The following is a 21,679-nucleotide window of genomic DNA, read 5'->3' on the forward strand; positions in this document are numbered from 1 at the left end:
CGTTGGGGTACTGGCAGATGTTTGCTTCTTGTGTCTCGACCAGCTGCCAGCGAGAATATAGTGATATGACTCCCCTATTTATGGATCTGTTGTTATTCCTTTTTAGCCTCACCATATCCTGCATTTTTGTGCAGGGAATGGGAGCTGAGTCCCTGCATTACAGATGTACTTTTTTTTTTTTTAATGTGTAAAACTACGCACTCCTTGGTAGCTTTACCTCCATCTGCTTGTGCTAGGACTAAAGATTGTATGCTTTGAAATCAGAACTACTAGTCTTAATGGTTAAGTATAACACTTTGTACTTTTGGTAACTGAGATAAATTGGTACCACAATTTCCACAGCAAATAGAGAATGGCCTTTGTTTCTAAACATAAATTTATATTGGTAGGACTATAATTGTAATGCAGGGTCTCTGGTCCCTCTCTCAGTGGGTGGACACAGAATATGGTGAGGCCGAAAAGGAACACCAATGGAGCCATGCATACGGGGTTCATACCACTATATTCTTGCTGGTCGCTGGATTGGAGATACAGGACAGGAAGCAGGACTGACACGATCCGCAATCCACTGGCTGTTTCTCTGCCAACCGCCTTGCCAGCAGAGTCATGGCAGTTATATTAGTGGCCAATGGTTAACCGGTTACAGCTGATGGCTGTAACCTAATCTGTCATAGCATTGAGCCCAGATTGGCCCAAATAGTTATAGCTGATGGGTATCTAACAACCGAGCCAGCACCTTTCCATGTGAGGCCGAGAGCCTGGAAACTGCTCTCTTGGACTCTGTTCCTACAATAATGTAAACACAACTCTCAAAGTAATTCTATCAGTTCAGATCAACTGTACTTCAGAATGAGTTCAAGACTCACCCTAAAACTAGTGTTTGATTAGTATGATAACTGTTTCTATATAATAACCCTTTTTGCCATTTACTGTATATTCACTATGCTACTAAAGAAATTAGAAATTTGTAGAAATTAATGGTAAACAAAGGAGACATTAGTAACAACCTCTCATTGATAAAAAGTAGATTTTGAGTATTCTTTAAATAGTAAGGCAGCATTTGCCCTGAGTTAACCATATCCTCTCATCTAGTCTTCTTTGAAACAAATAAAATCTGTTTGGCTAGAATGACTAGCCAGGATTATTCCTGTCTAGTCTTTAGCTATAGAATAAAAAGAAAAGTCTTTAGCTATAGAATAAAACAAAGGCAACTAGCTTGTTAACGTGGGAATGGCAAATGTGTGTTGCTGGTATTGAGTCCACCTAATCTGTCATAGCATTGAGCCCAGATTGGCCCATGAATCCTTCCCTGTCCCATTAGAATTAAACCTAATTTGTTGATGCATGTTTGCATCAGTCTATAACTATCTAAGCATTCAGGAATTTCAGTTTCCCGAAATGAAGCCCTTCTGATTTCACAAGAATGAAGGCAAAATGGCAGACAAGTCAAGAGAAATTCATCTGCCATTTCCCTTGTTCATGATAGTTTGTGAACATAGATTAATTTTTCAGTCTTATCAACTGTGGTACTTTTTTTCATTGTCTGCAGTGTTCAACTGGGACATTTAAAGAAAGCAAACAGAAAACATTCTTCTCTTTCTGTTTTCTAAAATCTTGTTTTTTAAGGTATAATTAATATACAATAAAATGTACATATTTATAGTGTATAATTTGGTAAATTTTGACAAATGTATATGTACCCATGAAAATATCACCACGATCATCACAGTGAACACATATGTGGGGACAGAGCTAGGAGTGCAGTTTCCAGGCTCTTGGCCTCACGTGGTAAGGTGCTGGCTCAGGTAGTAAATGGCCATCAACTGTGATTGGATGGCCATCAGCTGTAGCTAGTTGGCCATCAGCTGTAACCAGTGAGCCATTGGCCACTAATATAACTGCTGTCACTACGCTAGCAGCAAATGGGGCCTAGCAAGAAGATGGTGGCTGAGCTAGCAAGAACAGATTGCAATTAGCATGGTAGATTGCAGGTAGAAAGTGAAGTTGGTTGCCAGAGAAAAGTGGATGGCGGGTTGCAGATCGTGTGGCTCCTGCTTCCTGTGTCTCCAACCCAGCCGCCAGCGAGAATATAGTGGTATGACTCCCCTATCTATGGCTCCGTGGGTGTTCCATTTTGGCCTCACCATATTCTGCATTCTTATGTGGGGAATGGGACCAGAGACCCCTCATGCCACCCTGCATGACAATGGCGGTGGAACAGTTTGTGCTTATGAACACTCAGTCTCAGGAAGACCAGGAAGAGCAGCTACCGGAGAGCTGGGGCCCTGTGGGGGGTTGGGAAGACGTGGCCGGTTCCCCAACCAGCATAGGCCAGAGAAAGCAAAGGTTGTTGTGGCCCTGTGGGCTGGGAAGTGCTTGCTGAGGCCCTCACCCCCAGGTTGAGGAGGACTTGGAGCCCTCGACCTGCGGAGGCCCTCGCCCTGTGCCCTGCGGCACACATTGTGAGGCTAACGCACATCCCTGGCGAATGACTGTGGACCATGGGGAATGGGCCCCATCCCTAATTTAATGGACCACTTGACTGGTTGCTTGGGAACATACCACCAGGTAGTGGAACTGGTGGATGTTTGCTTTTGGGTCTCTACCGACCACTGTCGAGAATATGTGAGAACGCTGGCTGTGCTCAGAAAGTCTGGCTGTGCACAGAAAGACTGGTGGTACCCTGAGAAACCCTGGCTGTGCCCAGGAAGACTGGCTGTGCCCAGAAAGACTGGTGGTACCCTGAAAGGCACTGGCTGTATCCAGGAAGTCTGGCTGTGCCCAGAGAGAGTGTCAGTGCCATGAGAGGCCCTGGCTGTGCCGGTGAGACTGGTGGTGCCCTAAGAAGCCCAGGAAGTCTGGCTATGCCCAGAAAGACTAGTGGTACCCTGAGAAACTCTGGCTGTACCCAGGAAGTCTGGCTGTGCCCAGAGAGAGTGGCAGTGCCTTGAGAGGCCCTGGCTGTGCCCGGGGAGACTGGTGGTACCCTAAGAAGCCCAGGAATTCTGGCTGTGCTCAGAAGGACTGGTGGTGCCCTGAGAAACCCTGGCTGTGCTCAGAGAGACTGGCTGTGTCCAGGATATTGCATTTACCTCCGGGTTCCTCGCACAGGGCCCGTCGTGGAAGACGCTTGTCGTGTAGATTGTGAGGCGAGACCCTGTAGGAGTGGAGTGTGGGGACAGAGCCAGGAGTGCAGTTTCCAGTCTCTCGCCCTCACGTGGAAAGTGCTCACTTGGGTAGTAAATGGCCATCAACTGTAGCTAGTTGGCCATCAGCTGTCACCAGTGAGCCATTGGCCACTAATATAACTGCCGTGGCTACGCTAGCAGCAAATGGGGGCTAGCAAGAAGATGGTGGCTGAGCTAGCAAGAACGGATTACAGTTAGCATGGTGGATTGCAGCTAGCAAGTGAGGTTGGTGGCCAGAGAGAAGCAGACGGTGGGTTGCAGATTGTGTGGGTCCTGCTTCCTGTGTCTCCAACCCAGCCGTCAGTGAGACTATAGTGGTATGACTCCCCTATCTATGGCTCCGTGGGTGTTCCTTTTTGGCCTCACCATGTCCTGCGTTCTTATGTGGGAAGTGGGACCAGAGACCCCACATGACACCTGCATGACAATATATATTGAACATACAATTAAATATCACCCACAAAATTTCCTCTTGCCTCTTTGTAATGCTTTTTTTCTCTACCATTTCCCACCGGCCCTATTCCTAAGCAACCACTGATCTGCTTTGTGTCAGTACAAATTAGTTTGCATTTTCTAGAGTTTTACATAAATGGAAGCATACATTATGTAAGCTTTATGACTCTTTTTTTAAAACTCAGTATTGTTTAGTATGTATCCATGTTGTTGTATGTATCAATAGTTCATTCTTTTTTATATCTCAATAATGTCCTATGGTACGGGTATACCAGAGTTTGCACTGATTTGCCTGTTGACTGCTATATTTGAGTTGTTTCCAACTTTTGGTTGTTACAAATAAAGCTGCTGTGAACATCCATGTACAATTCTTTTTAGGGACATGTAATTTCATTTTACTTGGCTAAATATCAAGGTATGGATTAGTTAGACCATATTATAGGTATATGTTTAACTTGATAAGGCATAGAAGGGCTAGCCCTAGAACAAACATTCGTCTTAACCCATCTAACAAAGCTTAATAGCAAGATCCAAAAGATAAAACTATTACCAAGTATTGAGCACACACCAGAACGAAGTTCAATAACATACATAGGAATACAGAAACCTTTTGTCCTACTCTACTAAATGCCCACGAATTAGAAGGTTTTTCAAGCTGGCTGTTGAGAATGGGGACTATTTACACTGCATTTTGGATTCAAAGTTGTTTCCTTTAATCCTTTCAGGTTGTTCTTTCTCCAGTCACAGGAGCTTTCCTTGTATGCATATACTGTTCAGGACTTGGATGAATATCCAAGAGACCCTCTGCAGATCTCTAGAGTTCTCTTTCTGTGCAGCTCTCTTCTCTTTGGTAGTTTGCACTGCAAACTCTTGGCCTTCCCGTATTACCAGGTCCATGTCCTCCACTCAGAGAGAGGCTCCACATATATTCTCCCACCCTGGGCAATCATAAGGCTCCTCTCATGTACTTCCCACATTTCAGGGATCACTGTCCTTTATTGCCCAATATCTGAAGAACATTGTTTCATATATTTGTTTGTTTGTTTGTTGTTTCAAGCAGGAGAGTAAATTTGGTCCTTGTCACCCCATCTTGACTGGAAATGGAAGTCTTCTCTAGAATTTAATGTTTTCCTGTAAATAGAATTTAAATTCAAAAGTCCTGGATGAGTGTCCTAAGAGTTCTCTCCACAACCTTTGCCCTCTTGGAGAGTTCCTTCTTTCTATCACTGAAAAACAAACATTCTCTGAATTTACAAAATTGAAGTCTCTCAGAGGAGGCCCCTACTCACTCCAGGACACTACAAAATTGTCAAGATGATAATTTATATCTCGTATAGGGGATGAAACTGACTGATGAGAAGAACAAAATAAGTTTTGATTCAAGCCAGTTGAAAGTGTCTTACTAAAGCTTTGTGACTGATTTTAGTAAAAGCCTCCCTAGAGTATATTTTGAAGAATTTTAACAGTGAATAATTTCCTAATTCATTAAGCCAAAAAGTATAGTGAGGAAAGCTTCCCTTGTGAGACTATTTCAGTCAGAATACGATACAAAGTACTTGCTCTCCATTAGCCCAATATTGCTATGAATTGTTTTTTTCCTGAATCCACAGCCATTGTGCCATTGTCTTTCTCTTCTTGCCAAATTTGTGGAGCATATATTATTTGAATGGCAGAGCTAACTTATCAAAATAACACTTTTTCAATTTGCATTGGTAGGCATTGCTTTATGTTAAGCAAATGTGCCATATGTGTCAGATTTGTATTTGAGAATTTAATCCTTTCAAGAATGGTTTCATATTAACTACTGACTTTAAATTTTTGGAATTTAATGATCGTTCTTTGCCTAAAATTTTTCTAGGACATCAGAGGATGGAAATATTACCTTGTGTTTATATAATCCTTCATAGATCATGCAACACTTTGCAGAAATTATCTAATTTGATTTTGAGAAATACCAAATGTTTAGAAAATACTGTCAAATCTGGAGGTCTAATTCAGGAGGTAATACAGATGATATATGAGTAAATATAGAGAAAAATATATATAATCAGGTATGAAATTATGTAGTAACAATTAGAAATATTATAGGGAAGTGTAAGATTAATGGGAGGTGATAAAGTTGGAGCATACGTCCTGAAGGTAGTGACACAGGCTGAATATTAGGAATTAGAGTAGTGAAAAATCAGAGCAAGGTATTTCAGGTAGTTGGTACAATATGTCCAAAGATACAGAGGCAAAAATTTTAAAATATACCTTTGAAAGATTGTGAAAAAAATCCCCTAATGAAGCAGAATGTAGTTTATTTGGTAGAACTTTGTGAACACTAACTATGGTTCTATCTTAGCGTTTGTACTCATTCATCACAAAATAAATGCTTATAGATTAGTTATAGAATATTGCAGAAGTCATATAGTTTGCCTTTATGAGTATGTGTTTGAAGCATTTGCATATATATTTTAGTGGTCATTTAGCTCTTTAGCTCACTGATATTCCTTATCTAGATGTAATTGTGTGACAGATTAATATAGTTTAAAATACACACACACACACACACACACACAATAAACAATAAACAAATAGCTTCACATGCTTTGTAAACACAATGGAAATATAGAAGGATACCTGGAAGCCTACAATGATCAATAAGGATTCAGGCTCCAAAGTATTATGAACAGCCATAAAATTGGACCAACACAGGTAGGAAATGAGAAATTTTTAGGGCCGTTGAGCACCATGCATTTGCAATGTTCAGTAGTCATGAAAATTTCTCATTTTGACCAGGAAGTCTGTCTCATTTGAAATGTTGAAATAGAGGGAACATGAACAGGTTCTCATTGATCTAAATTTATGTTGAAGTCCTGGATTTCCTACCATCTTTTCTAGTTCCTGATTCTTTTTCCAGACTCTTGTTATGAAGGTTGTGTAGCAGGCATCACCTTTTTCATTGTAGTGGTAACTGCTGCCTGAGTTAGCTTTACAGCAAGTTCTCCCATCTTATGTGAATACAGTCCAACTTGGGCCCTCTACTAGGGTGAATATTAGTTCAAGAAAATAGAAGTTGCTTATCCCAATGACAAATTTCCTTCCTCCTTAGATTGTTGAAGTATATTTTCATCTCTCTCAAAATATGGTTGGAGTCCATTTTTACTTATTCCAGGTTCTTACCTCATGTCCCTTCCCTTTTGACTTTATAAGTCTGTGTCCTTCTCTGGTTTGAGCCATTTTCACAAATTTGCAACCCACTCAGAGCATCCTTTTAGACATTAACATGGTCTTTCACTGTGTTATATATCAATAGATCGTTCATATTTAGGACTGAGTAGTATTCTATTGTGTGGATGTACCACAAGTATATCCTTTCAGCTATTCATGGACACTTGGGTGGTTTCTACATTTTTGCTATTATGAATAAAAATTATGAAATACCTTGTATAGACTTTTGTGTAGACAGAATTCTTTTCTTTGGGATAAATGTCTAAGAGTGCTTTGCTCTCCTGTTAAGTATAGCTTTACCTTTTTAGGAAACTGCCAAACTGTTTTCCAAAGTTGTTGTACCATTTTGCTGTCTTACCTGCAATGTATATAGTTACTCCATATCCTTGTCAACACTTGGTGTGGTCAGAATTTTTTTAGCCATTCTGTAAGGTCTGCAGCGGTATCTCATTGTGGTTTTAGTTTGTGTTTTCCTGATAACTAGTGATATTGAGCATCTTTTTTATTTGCTTATTGGTCAGTCCTCTACTTAGTGTGTGTGTGTGTGTGTGTGTGTGTGTGTGTGTGTGTGTGTGACATATCTCTTCAAATCTTTTGCCCATTTTAAAAATTGGATTTCAACTTTACTAATGTGCTCAGATTTGGTCTCTTAAAGGCTTCAAAATAGGTTTTTCTTAGAATAAAAATTAAATACATGGCTGTGAGTCCCCAAATACATCATTCACTTGGCAACATCTATATCTGTTTATTCCTGAAACGTAGATTCTCATAGTATTAGTGTATCCATTTAAATCATAGATATCCTAGATTGTACTTACATTTCTCTTGTGGCTAGCATTTTGATAAGACTAGATCTATAATAAATCCAATTGAACTTTTATCTTCTCTAGGGAATATGTAGTATTTTAGGTAAGACTATTATGTGCAATGCTAAAAACAACCACGTAAGGTGCATTCTAAGTGCTTTCTAGAAAAATGCATGCTAGGGAAATTTTGAATACCACGAAGAATTTTGTGTATTTAAAGAAATAATTTACAATGGTAACATTGATTTCGAGAAAAGGAAGTGAGGCAGTTTAACGAACATCACTTAGTGTAAATAAGTGCAACTTTTTTTCTTTTTTTACTTTTATTTCTCATTATATATCGACACAGATGTGTACTTTTAATTGACTAATTAGAGAATTTATTAATTAGTCTTTGTATTCAAATCAGAGTATAGCGCCAATAAATATCTTATATAATTTTTTGATCACATTGTACCACATTTCCTTAGAAAGGAGCAAATCCATATTCAAATTTTATTTGTGAGTGAGAATGAAATCTCTTTAACAAAGAGGGACTCTAGTTCCATCTGCCAGTGATCTTTTTTAACCTTACCTAGTATTTTATTCAATAGAATAAAAAATTGGGTGTGCATTTATTCTTATTTGTTTATCCTTTTCCAGTGAATGTGTGTACTCAGATGCTCATATAAAATTTTTGGAAAGTCACATCTCACATGCCATTGTATGAATGAAGATAAATGAAAGTCTGTGCTTTTGAAAGTGGATTTCCTAATTATGAAGTGTGATAAAAAATATGGTGAATATTTAAATTAAAAAAAATATTACAGTAAAAGACACATTGTCATTAATGCCCTTGAAAATACTACCCTAGCTTCAAACACACTTATCCCATCATTTTTGCCACTTTCTGAAGCAATTCTAGAAGTCCTTTTTTGTGCCTTTAGTTGCACTGTTGTGGCTGCATTGATGTCCTGAATTGATTAGAAACATTTACCTTTCATGGTCATTTTGACTTTGGGGAAGAGCCAGAAGTCACACAGTGCCAGATCCACTGATAAAAGTGGATGAGGACACACCATAATGTTTTTATTGAACATAAATTACCATACCGGAAGTGATGTGTGACAAGGGAGCCTTTCTGTTGTGATCACAAATTATGGTGAATGCTGCTGACGAGCGCCATCAAACAGAAAGGCAGGGATCTTCAATATGGAAAGAGGAGCGTTGAACCTTGGTAACAGTGTGTGACAAGTTTCAACTTGTTCAGTGCAGTCTTTCAGGAGTGAGCTATGGTTAAGAGAAGGTATTTTTTAAAGTGTGCCATAAATCATCCTCCATCATGACAATTCTCCGTGTCACACATCACTTCTGGTATACGTCAATTTCTGTGAAATAAAAACATTACGGTGTGTCCTCATCAACCTTATTCACTGGATCTGGTACCATGTGACTTCTGGCTCTTCCTCAAAGTCAAAATGATTCAGGACATTGAGGCAGCCACGACGGTGCAACTAATGACACTCATGAAAGAGAACTTCCAGAACTGCTTCAGAAAGTGGCAAGAACAATGGGATAAGTGTGTTTGAAGTAAGGGGGAGTATTTTGAGAGGGATTAATGGTAATGTGTCTTTTACTGTAATTTTTTTATTTAAACATTCACTGTACTGTTTGATCACACCTCATAGTGCCCCAAATCCATGGAAAATAAAAGGGATCCATCAGAGCAGTTCAGTTTTAATACTTTCTTTCTTGTTTACCCATCTAGAACTAAAGCTGGTTACTGTAAAATCTTTGGTAATGCTACAATAAGGTTGTTCTGTCTTCTTCCTTTTCATGGCTCCTACTGACTTCAGAGAAGTTTTTAGGAAATAGTTTTTTTTGTTTGTTTGTTTTGTTTTTAGTTTCAGGTGTACAAAACAATGTAATAGTTAGACATTTACAGGAAGAAGTTTTTAAAGTGTGGTCCCTGGACCAGTAACATAGGCCTTACCTGGGAGATTATTAGAAATGCAGAATCTTTGGCCCTCCTCCAGACATGCTGAATCAGAAATTGAAACTTTGGGGCAGGCACATCGATCTGTTTTAACAAGCCTTCCAGCTGATTCTGAAGCATGCTGAAGTTTGGGAACCACTGGTCTAGGGGAATGAAGGATGTTGTGAATGCAGACCTATATAATATTCCTTTCCTATTGCTTCAAGCTGACAGGTTCATTATGGCATTGCTGTAGCAACAACTGAACAGTAGGATTGGATAATGAAACATTGTGAAATTAAGAGACATGAATATTAACCAATCACAAAATTCTAGATCACTAAGAATTATATTGGGCAAAATGGATTTTTACTTTTAGCCTTATGTCAAGTGAGAAGTACGGTTTTATAAGGTTTTATGTTCAACAAGTGGAAAATGGTTTCCTATTTTTTTAAAATATCACTCTTCTGGAACTTAGACAGATGAGTGTTTAGGGAAAAACAAACTGTTGCTAGCTAACATGGGCTGTGAACAAATGACATCTACCCTCTGGACTTTATTTTCCTCAACGTAAGCGGAGGGGACTCATCACAGTACCTCTAAGATCCTAAACATTTTATGACTCTAAGACTTGGGGGGAAAGAATGGAAAATCCAAACTATGAAGCACTGCTGAAGTACAATATACAATTGAATATTTTTTTAATGTATTTGTTGAAAGAATGAATGAAACAGAATAATTAGCATAAAGTGGCCTCAAACTCCTTTGGATACAATGGGAAATAATGATGTTAAGTATTTATAATTTTGGAGGTGAGTCTAATGTGTTTTAGGAAAAATACTTTAGAAAAGTGTATTTAAACAATATTTTGTTCTCATAGTTTTCACATTGAATTATTTTTAACTCTAATGTGTATGAAATGCTTAGAAAAGACAATAATTTTAAAATTTTAACATAGGTGTGCTCTACAGAGCATATCTTTTAAAGTACAGCTTTTTACAGTTTATACTTGTCACATGGGGCAGCCTGTGGGGTCTCTGCTCCCGCTCCCCACATAAGAACGCAAGATGTGGCTAGGCCAAAATGGAACACCCACGAAGCCATAGGTAGGGGAGTCATACCACTATAGTCTCACTGGAGGCTGGATTCACACGACGTACAACCTGCTGTCCGCTTTTCTGCCAACTGACCAACGACTTTCCTCGACTCCACTCCCCAGCACAGCCGCGGGAGTTATATTAGTGGCCAATGGCTCAATGATTACAGCTGATGGCCATCTACTACCCGAGCCAGCACCTTTCCACGTGAGGCCAAGAGCCTGGAAACTGCTCTCTGGGGCTCTGTCCCCACACTCCACCCCTTCAGGGTCTTGCCTCACAATCTAAGCGACAAGCGTCTTCCACGAGGGTCCCTGTGCCATATTAGCCTATCGGCACCTACGGACTAAAAGAAACAGTAGTCTTAGGAACAAACAATGGCAAAGGCAAATCCCTTCCATCTGGGAGGATACACACTAGCTTTTTGTCCTGGGAAAGGAGGGTCGCTGTCACGGGCACCTTTCCCAGTTTGTGGTAACAGACCTTTATGGTAGTGCTTGGGGTGCCTTGCATAGTTTCAACATGTAACAGAACAGGGGACCCCATAATAGGCCGTAGTGAGAGCAGATAGGTTCCCCACAAAATCATCCCGTTATCAGGACCTCCATATACTACAGTCATTTGCGGTGGCCACTCAGCCACCACCCCTGGCGTCACCTTATTTAACTCCCTATAGTCCACAGTCATTCGCCAGGTCCCATCTGGCTTCTTGACAGGCCATACTGGGGAGTTAAAGGGACTGTGCATTGGCCTCACAATATGTGCCTTCTCCAATTCCAATATTGTACGGCCAATCTCCCCCTGCCCTCTTGGCAGGCAGTACTGTCGCACTGTAACCACGTGACAGGGCTGTGGCAACACTTGAGGAGGGTGGTGAGCATGCCCGTGTGTCACTGCATTCACCACCTGGATCCAGAAACGGAACTCTCCTACTGACATCTGTAAGCTGAGGCCATGTAGCACGTCTACCACTAGAATATACTTCGAAACGGGGGAGACATAAACCTTGTAGGTACGAGGGGGAAGCCTTCCTATACCCAGTGGTAAGGAAACAGCTTTCACAGTCACAGTCTTTCCCTTGTAGCCATCAATGCAGATTGCTGGTCCGGGGAACAGTTCTGGGTTCCCATAAACAAGACTGCAGTCTAGTCTGTGCCAGTGTCAACTAAGACCAAAACCCTCTGCACATTAGAAGGGGACCAATGTATGGACAGTTCCACATGGGGCCTCCAGTCCCTGCTCGTCCCCTCTGACCAGGTACATTGGCCCCACCCCTAATCAAGCTGAACAGAGTCAGCCTCAAGTGGTTTCATGAAGTCCTGGAAGGACACGGGTTGCACTTTCTCAGACTTCTCCTTTAGGCTTCTCCGGAATTGCTGTTCTGGACGCAACTGTTTCCAAAATTCCAGCAGGACTGCATTGGGTTGTCGGTCTATTTTCTTCCGATCGACTCCTGCTTCCACGAGATCACACCACATCTCTGTGCGTGTTACTCTCTGAGGCCCGTGACCTCGTCCCTTTACTTTTGATTTGGGCTTTCAGGTCTCAACTGTGCGGACCTCCTGTCTTAACTTCCTTCACCTCCGGCTTTCAACATCCCCTAGGGTGGCCATGGCAGTTGTAACTTCATGGATCCATCGCCCCACATAGGGGGTAAGAATGGCAACCAAGGATCCAAAAGCACTCGCAGGTGCAGTATCTAAAACCAGATCTCTCATGCTGGCTGTAAAAAGCTCGTCATCCAGCCCCTGCATATTAGGGTTGAAAATAGCATGTCTCATACCCATTTCACGGATGATTTGAGTAAGTTCCGTATATGTCTGCCATTGACTCACAGTGTCTGGCAGCTCGCCAGCCTGTCTCCATACTGTGCGTACTGCAGCAGTGAGCCACTCCATTAGAGAATGGTTGCCCTGGTCGTGGGCCAACCTATGGCAGTTCTGTAACCTTTGTCGCAGAGACGGATGCACTGTCATGAAGGCTAGCTTTTCCATCTCTCCTGGGGAGCAGAGAATGTTGTCTGCTCCCTCATCCCATAAACGTAGTAGCCAAGCTGAGACTGGCTCTCCAGGGCTCTGTCTGTACTGCCTCCCCAACTCCTGCAACTCAGTGGGAGTGTAAGGGGTGTAGGTTGTGAACTCAGTTACAGCTGGGTTGCCAGCAGCAACGCCCCCGAGGCCCAAAGGTTGCTCACGTTTTACCCTTTGCTTCAAGATTGGTCAGGCTTGGGGGTTGGGAGCTACATTGTCTCCACTCGCTTCCTCCACCTCTGCCTCAGAGTCTCCACTGTGGGGCCCCTCTTCTAACAGGCAGACCTGAGCTTCCAGCACTTCCAACTGGGATACCTGGTCCAGCACCTGGGCCAATTCATTGAGCGCATTTTCCGTGTTGAGACTCAAGGCCGTGAGGAACATCCAGCCCACACGGCCGGCTGTGGTCTTCTCCTCCTCAGGCAACCGCTCAGCCAGAGCCTTCAGGGCGCTCTCCACGCTGGCTGGAGAGCCATCCATGTCCTCCCACCTCTCCTTGGGGGTCCAACTCATGAGAACAGTGGCCACCGGACACCACAAACTGTGTGGGGGCCACACGTCCTCCTGTCCAGAGTCAGACTCCATTCCTACCTGGTCGGAATCTTGCTCACCGTGACAGATGTCTGAGTTGGTGGAGGCCTCCTTGTAAGATGTCCACAACCCTCGGATCCTAAGGCCGCAGCAGAACACCAAAATGAAGGCAACGCCCTCCATAGCCAAGAGGGTGGTGTGCCAGCTGGAGGCTTGAGTCTCCCAGGCAGACCACACCTCCCGTTCCCGGTGTCACTCCTCATGGGCCTCCCGAAGCTGAGCTCTCACACGCACAAACTGGTCCACCATGCTTCGGTAGGTTTTGGCCTGCACCATACCCTGCTTACGAAACTGAGCTTTTATACGTATAAACTGCTCCAGTACATTCTGGAGAGTTTCAGCTAACACCACACCCTGCTCACTGCGCCATTTGTCACACAGAGCGGCCTGTGGGGTCATTGCTCCCGCTTCCCACATAAGAACGCAGGATGTGGCTAGGCCAAAAAGGAACACCCACGGAGTCATAGGTAGGGGAGTCATACCACTATAGTCTCACTGGACGCTGGATTCACACGACGTGCGACCTGCTGTCTGCTTTTCTGCCAACCAACCGAGGACTCTCCTCAACTCCACTCCCCAGCGCAGCCGTGGGAGTTATATTAGTGGCCAATGGCTCAATGGTAAGAGCTGCCGGCCAACTAGCTACAGCTGACGGCCATCTACTACCCGAGGCAGCACCTTTCCACATGGGTCCGAGAGCCTGGAAACTGCTCTCTGTGGCTCTGTCCCCACAATACTCCTCTGCACTCACTTATTTCACTACATTTTGTGCAACCTAAAATTGTAGCTATAAAGCTATTTTGGGCGTGCTTTTTCCAGAACCTTGTAAGAATCAACAGGAGCATAATTTTAAGCTACAGAAGTGCAAAATAAGCACCGAATCCTAGCTACCATAAATAAAAAGGCTAGAATTCTAACTTCGCAAAAACATATAATTATTAACAACAGAGGAGGGGTACATGAGGACAAGAAAATGGAATTTTATTGGATATTTCTTTTTTCTTTTTTTTAATTTATTGGGGTGACAATTGTTAGTAAAATTACATAGATTTCAGGTGGATATTTCTTCATACTGCTAAACTTTTTCTCTGAACTTTATTTCTTCTCAGAGATGGAATTCTGTGAAACTCCTCACACTCTCTGCTCTGGCTACCAGACAGACCTGCACAATGTTTCTCGGCATGGCTACCAGCTAGAGATGGGATCTGATGTGGACACAGAGACGGAAGGCGCTGCCTCGCCTGATCACGCGCTGAGAATGTGGATAAGGGGGATGAAATCAGAACATAGTTCCTGTTTGTCCAGCCGAGCCAACTCCGCATTGTCCCTGACTGACACTGACCATGAAAGGAAGTCTGATGGGGAGAACGGTAATAGAACTTTCTATATATTTAAGTGAAACCCAGAAAAAATGCAGTTTTGAGCCTTTAATTTGTTTCCCTTGCCAACGTCTGTCTGTTTTTCATTTCATATGCAGAATGAAAATGCAAGGTAGCAGTGTCTCATGGGCAAGGCATGTACCTAGATCTGACAAATAGGCGCATTTGTTTACAATGATAGACAAAATGCTGTTTTATTCCTGGTGATCCCCCAAGGGAAAAAGTCTCATGTAGTCAGCAATACTGTACATGTCTTATGTATTACTTACGTTTTATTTTCATCTTTTCAGTGCAATACGAATGGTATTTATTACAGAAACTACTCATTTCATTTCGTTTGGCTTTATATCAATATATGAATAATGAGATGAACAATTGTATAGCAAGCATATTCTGCACATGTTTTCTATTTTGATTCAGATTAAATAGTCAAGTGTACAGATAGATTCAAATGAATTAGGTTGGACTGAAATGATTAAAAACACACAAAAGGTAAATTAATATCAATAATTTGCCAGACATAAGTAATAACAGCAATATCATTAAATTATACTTATATAGTATTTTCTTACAACTTTCAGAACTGGAAACATTTTATCTTTTTGATTTGTTGGGAAAACTTTAGTTCATTTTATTTCTGCTCTTCTGTCCCTACCGAAGAACAAAATCGTTTCATAAGAAGCACATTCATGCTTATTAAACATATTAATCTATGCTCTTTGTCATTTTGTTTGTCTAAATTTGATAGGACTCAATCACCATGACCACAAGTCCTGGTCTGGTAGCAGCGGCTAATTAGTATTTCCTCAGGTGGAAAAGAGGTAGCCAGCAGCCCTGTATCTGAAGATTTTTTATTCTGTCCTTGGCATTCTTCAGCCCATAGGAGACATTGGCCACAGGATATAATCAGGAATGACATTTGCCTACTAGTCAGAATATAATTTCCTAAATAACAGTCCATAACTTCGTAATGTTACTAAGTATCACTGGGGTCTTGATTGTTATGTTTATTTTCGAGTATGTATTGCTGTCTTTGGCCAAGAGTGTAGGTAGTGAAATATGGAAATGAGAAGGGAACATATTGAATCTATGTATACATATCCATATAAGAGCATTAGGATGTGAGTTAGGAGACTTTGGACTGGTCCCTGTAGTTTTCTGGGCTTCAACTGTCAAACAGGAAAAATAATAGCCAAATTGACGTGAAATAGGGTGGTAGATGATCTTCTATATTGCTAAGACTTCTCATTCTCCTTCATTTCATTCCTGGCATAGAAGTGATAGCCAGTACACTAGGTTGAAACATTAAAATAAAGGAAAGATGTTTCCTCATGGGACTCCACCATTCTCCTACTTCTGCACTACTCTAGGTATGGGATTTCTTTTGGGTTGATGAAACTGTTCTGGAATTAGATAGTGGTGATGGTCGCACAGCTCTGTGAAAATACTAAAAACCACTGAATTGTACACTTGAAACAGGTGAACATTATGGTATGTAAATCATATTTCATTGAATCTGTAATTAAAAAGAACTATTAGATAAAGATAAGGGAAAAGATTGAGGAATTCCCAGATGATTTGGACAAGGATTAATTAGTAAAATGTTTGACATTACAGGTTTTAAATTCTCTCCTGTTTGTTGTGACATGGAAGCTCAAGCTGGGTCTACTCAAGGCAAGTGTTTACAAACATTTGACCACCAGTTATTTTTACGTCACCCCATCCCTTACAGCCATCCCACAATGTAGAACCCTGCCCCTCTGACAAACAACACACAGGCCTGGGTAATTAACCTGTCAAAGTTTAGTTCCTGGCAGTTTATTGGTTTGCTTTCTTCTGGAAAACTCCATGTATGTTTATTGGTGGTGAAGAAACGGTGAGGCAGGTGCTGGGGACAAGGAAAAGCAAGATTTAAGGTGGGAAATGGAAACATCCATTTAGCATGAGGGCAGAAATTTAAATCAGATTGGGTTGGGTTTGGTCTTGTGACTTCCTTTGTTATCCACAATTTGTTGCATGGCTCTAGCCATGAATTTAGTATAGTTCAGATACTGTCATAACTTTACAATGCCTCCTACCAAATTGCCTTGGTCTTTTCCTTCAGCTGCTCTGACTTGGCTTTATAATCACACTATATTCATGCCATCAGTTATGCATAACACCTTTAAATGAAAGAAATGTTGTTCATTCTTTTCTGTAAACTGTTTTTATACTGTGTCATTCCTCAGTGAGGGGACATTGGTGTCCTTGTATTTTTGTCTTAATTGTGCTCATTGGGGTTTACCCTTTTGCAGAGGGATACTGAAAGCAATATTTATAAATGATTTTGATGAAAATCAACACTCTGAGAAGGGTGAACCTCACATCTGACCACAGAGCAATGACTCAAACTTGTTAGGGGGGCTTGTTATAAGGATCACAGGGAAGATCTATCAGAATCAACTTTATCTAAAGGCATATTATCCTCCCCTAACCCCTCCATGAGAACTGCTCACCCTGGTGACCCACTGTCCTGTCCTAATGTGCCATCTCCCTTGGATATGTTAGGGACTTTCAGGAATATTTGGGTCTGTCCAGTTTCATTTGACTCTCAGTCTAATCAACTATGTAACTTGATCATGTAACTTTTTTTTTTCTTTTTTTCTTTTTTTTTACTGAAATAGAGTTGGAAGACTCAGGAGTGATGGACACACATCCTTTCTCTTCCATACAGATTTATTTTCCTTATGGTTTATTTTAGGAACTGGATAGCATACCACAAAATTGGGCTGGGCTGCCAAGGAAAACCTATGAGTATGATCCAATCTGCTAAAAGCTAGTCCTTAACCACAAGCCTCTGTTGGCCTAATGTGAACCTCTAGAAATGATTTCAATTTATGAGAAGCAGTAGAGGATAGTGATTAAAAGTTTGCACTGTGGTGCCGGACAGCCTAGGTTTAAATCCCAGCTATGTGACGTTGGGCAAGTTATATAAAGTTTCTCTGCCTGAATTTCATCATCTGTAACTTAATGATAATATCTACCTCTAGGATTTTGTGATGATTGAATGAATTAATGTATACAAAAGTTTAGAATACTACTTGCAACATAAATGTACAATATGAATGTTCACTATTATTATCGATCAGCACTTCACAATTCCTAAACAAACTTTTAATCTCTTTATCTCATTTCATCCTCAAAACCACTCTGTGAAATAGATTCTATTTTTATCTACATTTTACATAGGAGTAAGTGTTAAAACAGTCCTTCAGAACCAGTTAGCTAAATTCAATTGACTGTTTTCCAAATAGCCATTTTTCCTCCCTTGGATCACATATAAGACATGAAGTTGAACAACTTTTCGCTGTGCAGTTACAGTTTTGTAAGTCTTACTCTGACTTTTACTACTAATTTTCAATTAGGAGTATATACAATTTACAATCTTATTTATGATATATAGGAAGATTTCACCAGTTTGGTTTCCATAAATTTTCAATCAGTGATAACCAGACTTGACCCGCCTTCAACATTTCCATAGATTCTTGCAGAGGAGGTTGAGATAAGAGTGTAAATGGTTTTTCTAAAAGCATGTTAATTTGAAGAAATAAGTTGTTTTCAATGAATTGACTTGATGTTTATGTGCAAATGTAGCTATTTCTTTTCCATTTATTTCACTATTCATGAAATCAGGCCCAGCAGGGCATTTCTTTCATTATTTTGAGTTTACATATTCTATATACGAAATTAGTGAAGCAGCTTAAAATTTTTAGGGTTTATGTATTTCACTGCTGTGAAATACAAAAACGCGTGAAATGACATCCCATCCCTGTGCCTCAGTGTCCATGACATTTTCTTTTGTTTTGGTCTTCCTATGATTCTGACTTTTAGATTATTGATGAAGCAATGGGCACAATATCATGGACCAGCTTAGGCTGATATAAGCTTCACCCCTACGGGCAAAAACTGAAGATAGGGGAAATTGTTAATTTGGGTTAATAGTTCAACTGAGAAAGACTCCGAAACAGGATTTCAAAAGACACTTTCAATTCTATCCATCTAGGAGATTATTACATAGATTTTCTTTTTTTTTTCTTTTTTAATTTATTGGGATAACAATTGTTAGTAAAATTACATAGATTTCAGGTGAACAATTCTGCATTACATCATCTATAAATCCCATTGTGTGTTCACCACCCAGAGTAAGTTCTCCTTCCATCACCATATATTTGATCCCCCATACCCTCATCTCCCACTCCCCAATCCCCTTACCCTCTGGTAACCACTAAACTATTGTCTGTGTCTATGAGTTTTTGTTTCTCATTTGTTTGTCTTGTTCTTTTGTTGTTTTTGGTTTATATACCACATATCAGTGAAATCATATGGTTCTCTGCTATTTCTGTCTGACTTGTTTCACTTAGCATTATACTCTCAAGATCCATCCATGTTGTCAAAAAACTTCCTATATCATCTTTTCTTACCGCCATATAATATTCCATTGTGTATATATACCACAGCTTCTTTATCCATGCATGAAACGAAGGACATTTTGGATGTTTCCACATCTTGGCCACCGTAAAAAAAGCTGCAATGAACATTGGAGCACACGTGTCTTTCTGTGTAGATGTTTTCAGATTTTTTGGGAAGATACCCAGGAGAGTGATTGCTGGGTCATATGGTAATTCTATTCGTAATTTTTTGAGGAACCTCCACACTGCCTTCCATAACGGCTGCACCAGTCTGCATTCTCACAAAGAGTGTATGAGGGTTCCTTTTTCTCCACAGCCTCTCCAACACTTGTTACTATTTGTCTTGTTGACGATAGCCATTCTTACAGGGGTGAGGTGATATCTCATTGTGGTTTTTATTTGCATTTCTCTGATGATTAGTGATGTTGAGCATTATTTCATATGTCTATTTGCCATTTGTATGTCCTCTTTGGTGAAATGTCTCTTCAGGTCCTCTGACAATTTTTAAATTGGGTTGTTTGTTTTTCTGTTGTTGAGTTTCATGAGTTCCTTGTATATTTTGGATATTAGCCCCTTATCAGAGGCACTGTTTGCAAAAATCTTCTCCCATTCAGTTGGTTGCCTCTTTATTTTGTCGATGGTTTCTTTTGCTGTGCAGAAGCTTTTAAGTTTCACATAGTCCCATTCATTTATTTTAGCTTTTACTTCCATTGGCTTTGGAGTCAAATTCATAAAATGCTCTTTGAACCCAAGGTCCCTAAGTTTAGTACCTATGTTTTCTTCTATCCAGTTTATTGTGTCAAGTCTTATGCTTAAGTCTTTGATCCATTTTGAATTAATTTTGGTGCATGGTGACAGATAGCAGTCCAGTTTCATTCTTTTGCACGTGGCTTTCCAATTCTCCCAGCACCATTTATTGAAGAGGCTGTCTTTCCTCCATTGTATGTTTTTAGCTTCTTTGTCAAAAATAATCTGTCCATATTTGTGTGGTTTTATATCTGGATTCTCAATTCTATTCCATTGGTCTATGTGTCCGTTTTTATGCCAATGCCATGCTGTTTTGATTATTGTAGCCCTGTAGTACAAGCTAAAGTCAGGGAGTGTGATACCTCCAGTATTGTTCATTTTTCTTAAAATTGCTTTGGCTATTCGAGGTCTTTTGTAGTTCCAAGCAAATCTGATGACTTTTTGTTCTATTTCTTTAAAAAATGCCATTGGGATTTTGATGGGGATTGCATTAAATCTGCATATTGCTTTGAGTAATATAGCCATTTTAACTATGTTGATTCTTCCAATCCATGAGCAGGAATGTCTTTCCATTTCTTGTGTCTTCTTCAATTTCTTTCAAAAATGTGTTATAGTTTTCAGCATATAGATCCTTCACATCCTTGGTTAAGTTTATTCCTAGGTATTTTATTCTTTTTGCTTCAATTGCAAAAGGAATTGTTTTCTGTATTTCTTTTTCTGAGATTTTGTTGTTAGTATATAGAAATGCAATTGTACGTTGATTTTGTAGCCGGCAACTTTACTGTATTAGTTGATTGTTTCTAGGAGCTTTTTGATGGAGTCTTTAGGGTTTTCTATATATAGCATCATGTCATTTGCAAAGAGTGATACTTTAACTTCTTCATTCCCAATGTGAATGCCTTTTATTTCTTTCTCTTGCCTGATTGCTCTGGCAGGGACTTCCAACACTGTGCTGAAAAGCAGAGGTGACAGGGGACAGCCCTGTCCTGTTCCTGAACATAGAGCAAACGTCTTCAGTTTTTCATCATTAATTATGAGATTAGCTAAGGACTTGTCATATATGGCCTTTATTATGTTCAGGTATTTTCCTTCTATACATATTTTATTGAGTGTTTTAAGCATAAATGGATGTTGTATGTTGTCAAATGCTTTTTCTGCAACAATTGGTATAATCATATGATTTTTGTCCTTTATTTTGTTTATGTAATGTATCACATTGATGGATTTGCGGATGTTGAACCATCCTTGTGCCCTGGGGATGAACCCTACTTGGTCGTGATGAATGATCTTTTTAATGCATTGTTGTATACAATTTGCTAGAATTTTGTTTAGTATTTTTGCATATGTATTTATCAGAGATATTGGTCTGTAGTTTTCCTTTTTTGTGTTGTCCTTACCAGGTTTTGGTACCAGGGTAATGTTGGCCTCAAAAAATGAGTTAGGGAGTACTGTCTCTTCTTCAATATTTTGGAAGAGTTTGAGCAGGATTGGTATTAGATCCTCTTTGAAGGTTTGGTAGAATTCACTAGTGAAGCCATCTGGTCCCAGATTTTTGCTTTTGGGAAGGTTTTGGATGACTGATTCAATTTCATTATTGGTGATCGGTCTGCTTCGATTTTCCAGTTTCTTCATGGTTCAGCCTTGGAAGGCGATATGTTTCTAAGAACTTGTCCATTTCTTGTAGGTTATTGAATTTGGTGGCATATAGTCCTTCATAGTATTCTTGGATGATCCTTTATATTTCTGTGGTGTCCGTGGTAACTTCCCCTTTTC

The 21,679-nt window shown here is 40.3% G+C and overlaps 1 protein-coding gene across 2 annotated transcripts in view; it reads left to right on the plus strand.

Annotated features, from left to right (window-relative positions):
* Positions 1-21,679, plus strand: part of TENM1 (teneurin transmembrane protein 1) — a 1,301,460-nt gene that overhangs the window by 521,291 nt on the left and 758,490 nt on the right. For both annotated transcript variants that reach the window (XM_033111932.1, XM_033111941.1), the window contains exons 5-6: positions 14,442-14,702; positions 16,329-16,385. In XM_033111932.1, the coding sequence (XP_032967823.1) occupies positions 14,442-14,702; positions 16,329-16,385 (318 nt within the window). The remainder of the gene's footprint in view (positions 1-14,441; positions 14,703-16,328; positions 16,386-21,679) is intronic.

Source organism: Rhinolophus ferrumequinum, chromosome X (genome assembly GCF_004115265.2).
Source record: "Rhinolophus ferrumequinum isolate MPI-CBG mRhiFer1 chromosome X, mRhiFer1_v1.p, whole genome shotgun sequence".
NCBI classification, from domain to species: Eukaryota; Metazoa; Chordata; class Mammalia; order Chiroptera; family Rhinolophidae; genus Rhinolophus; species Rhinolophus ferrumequinum.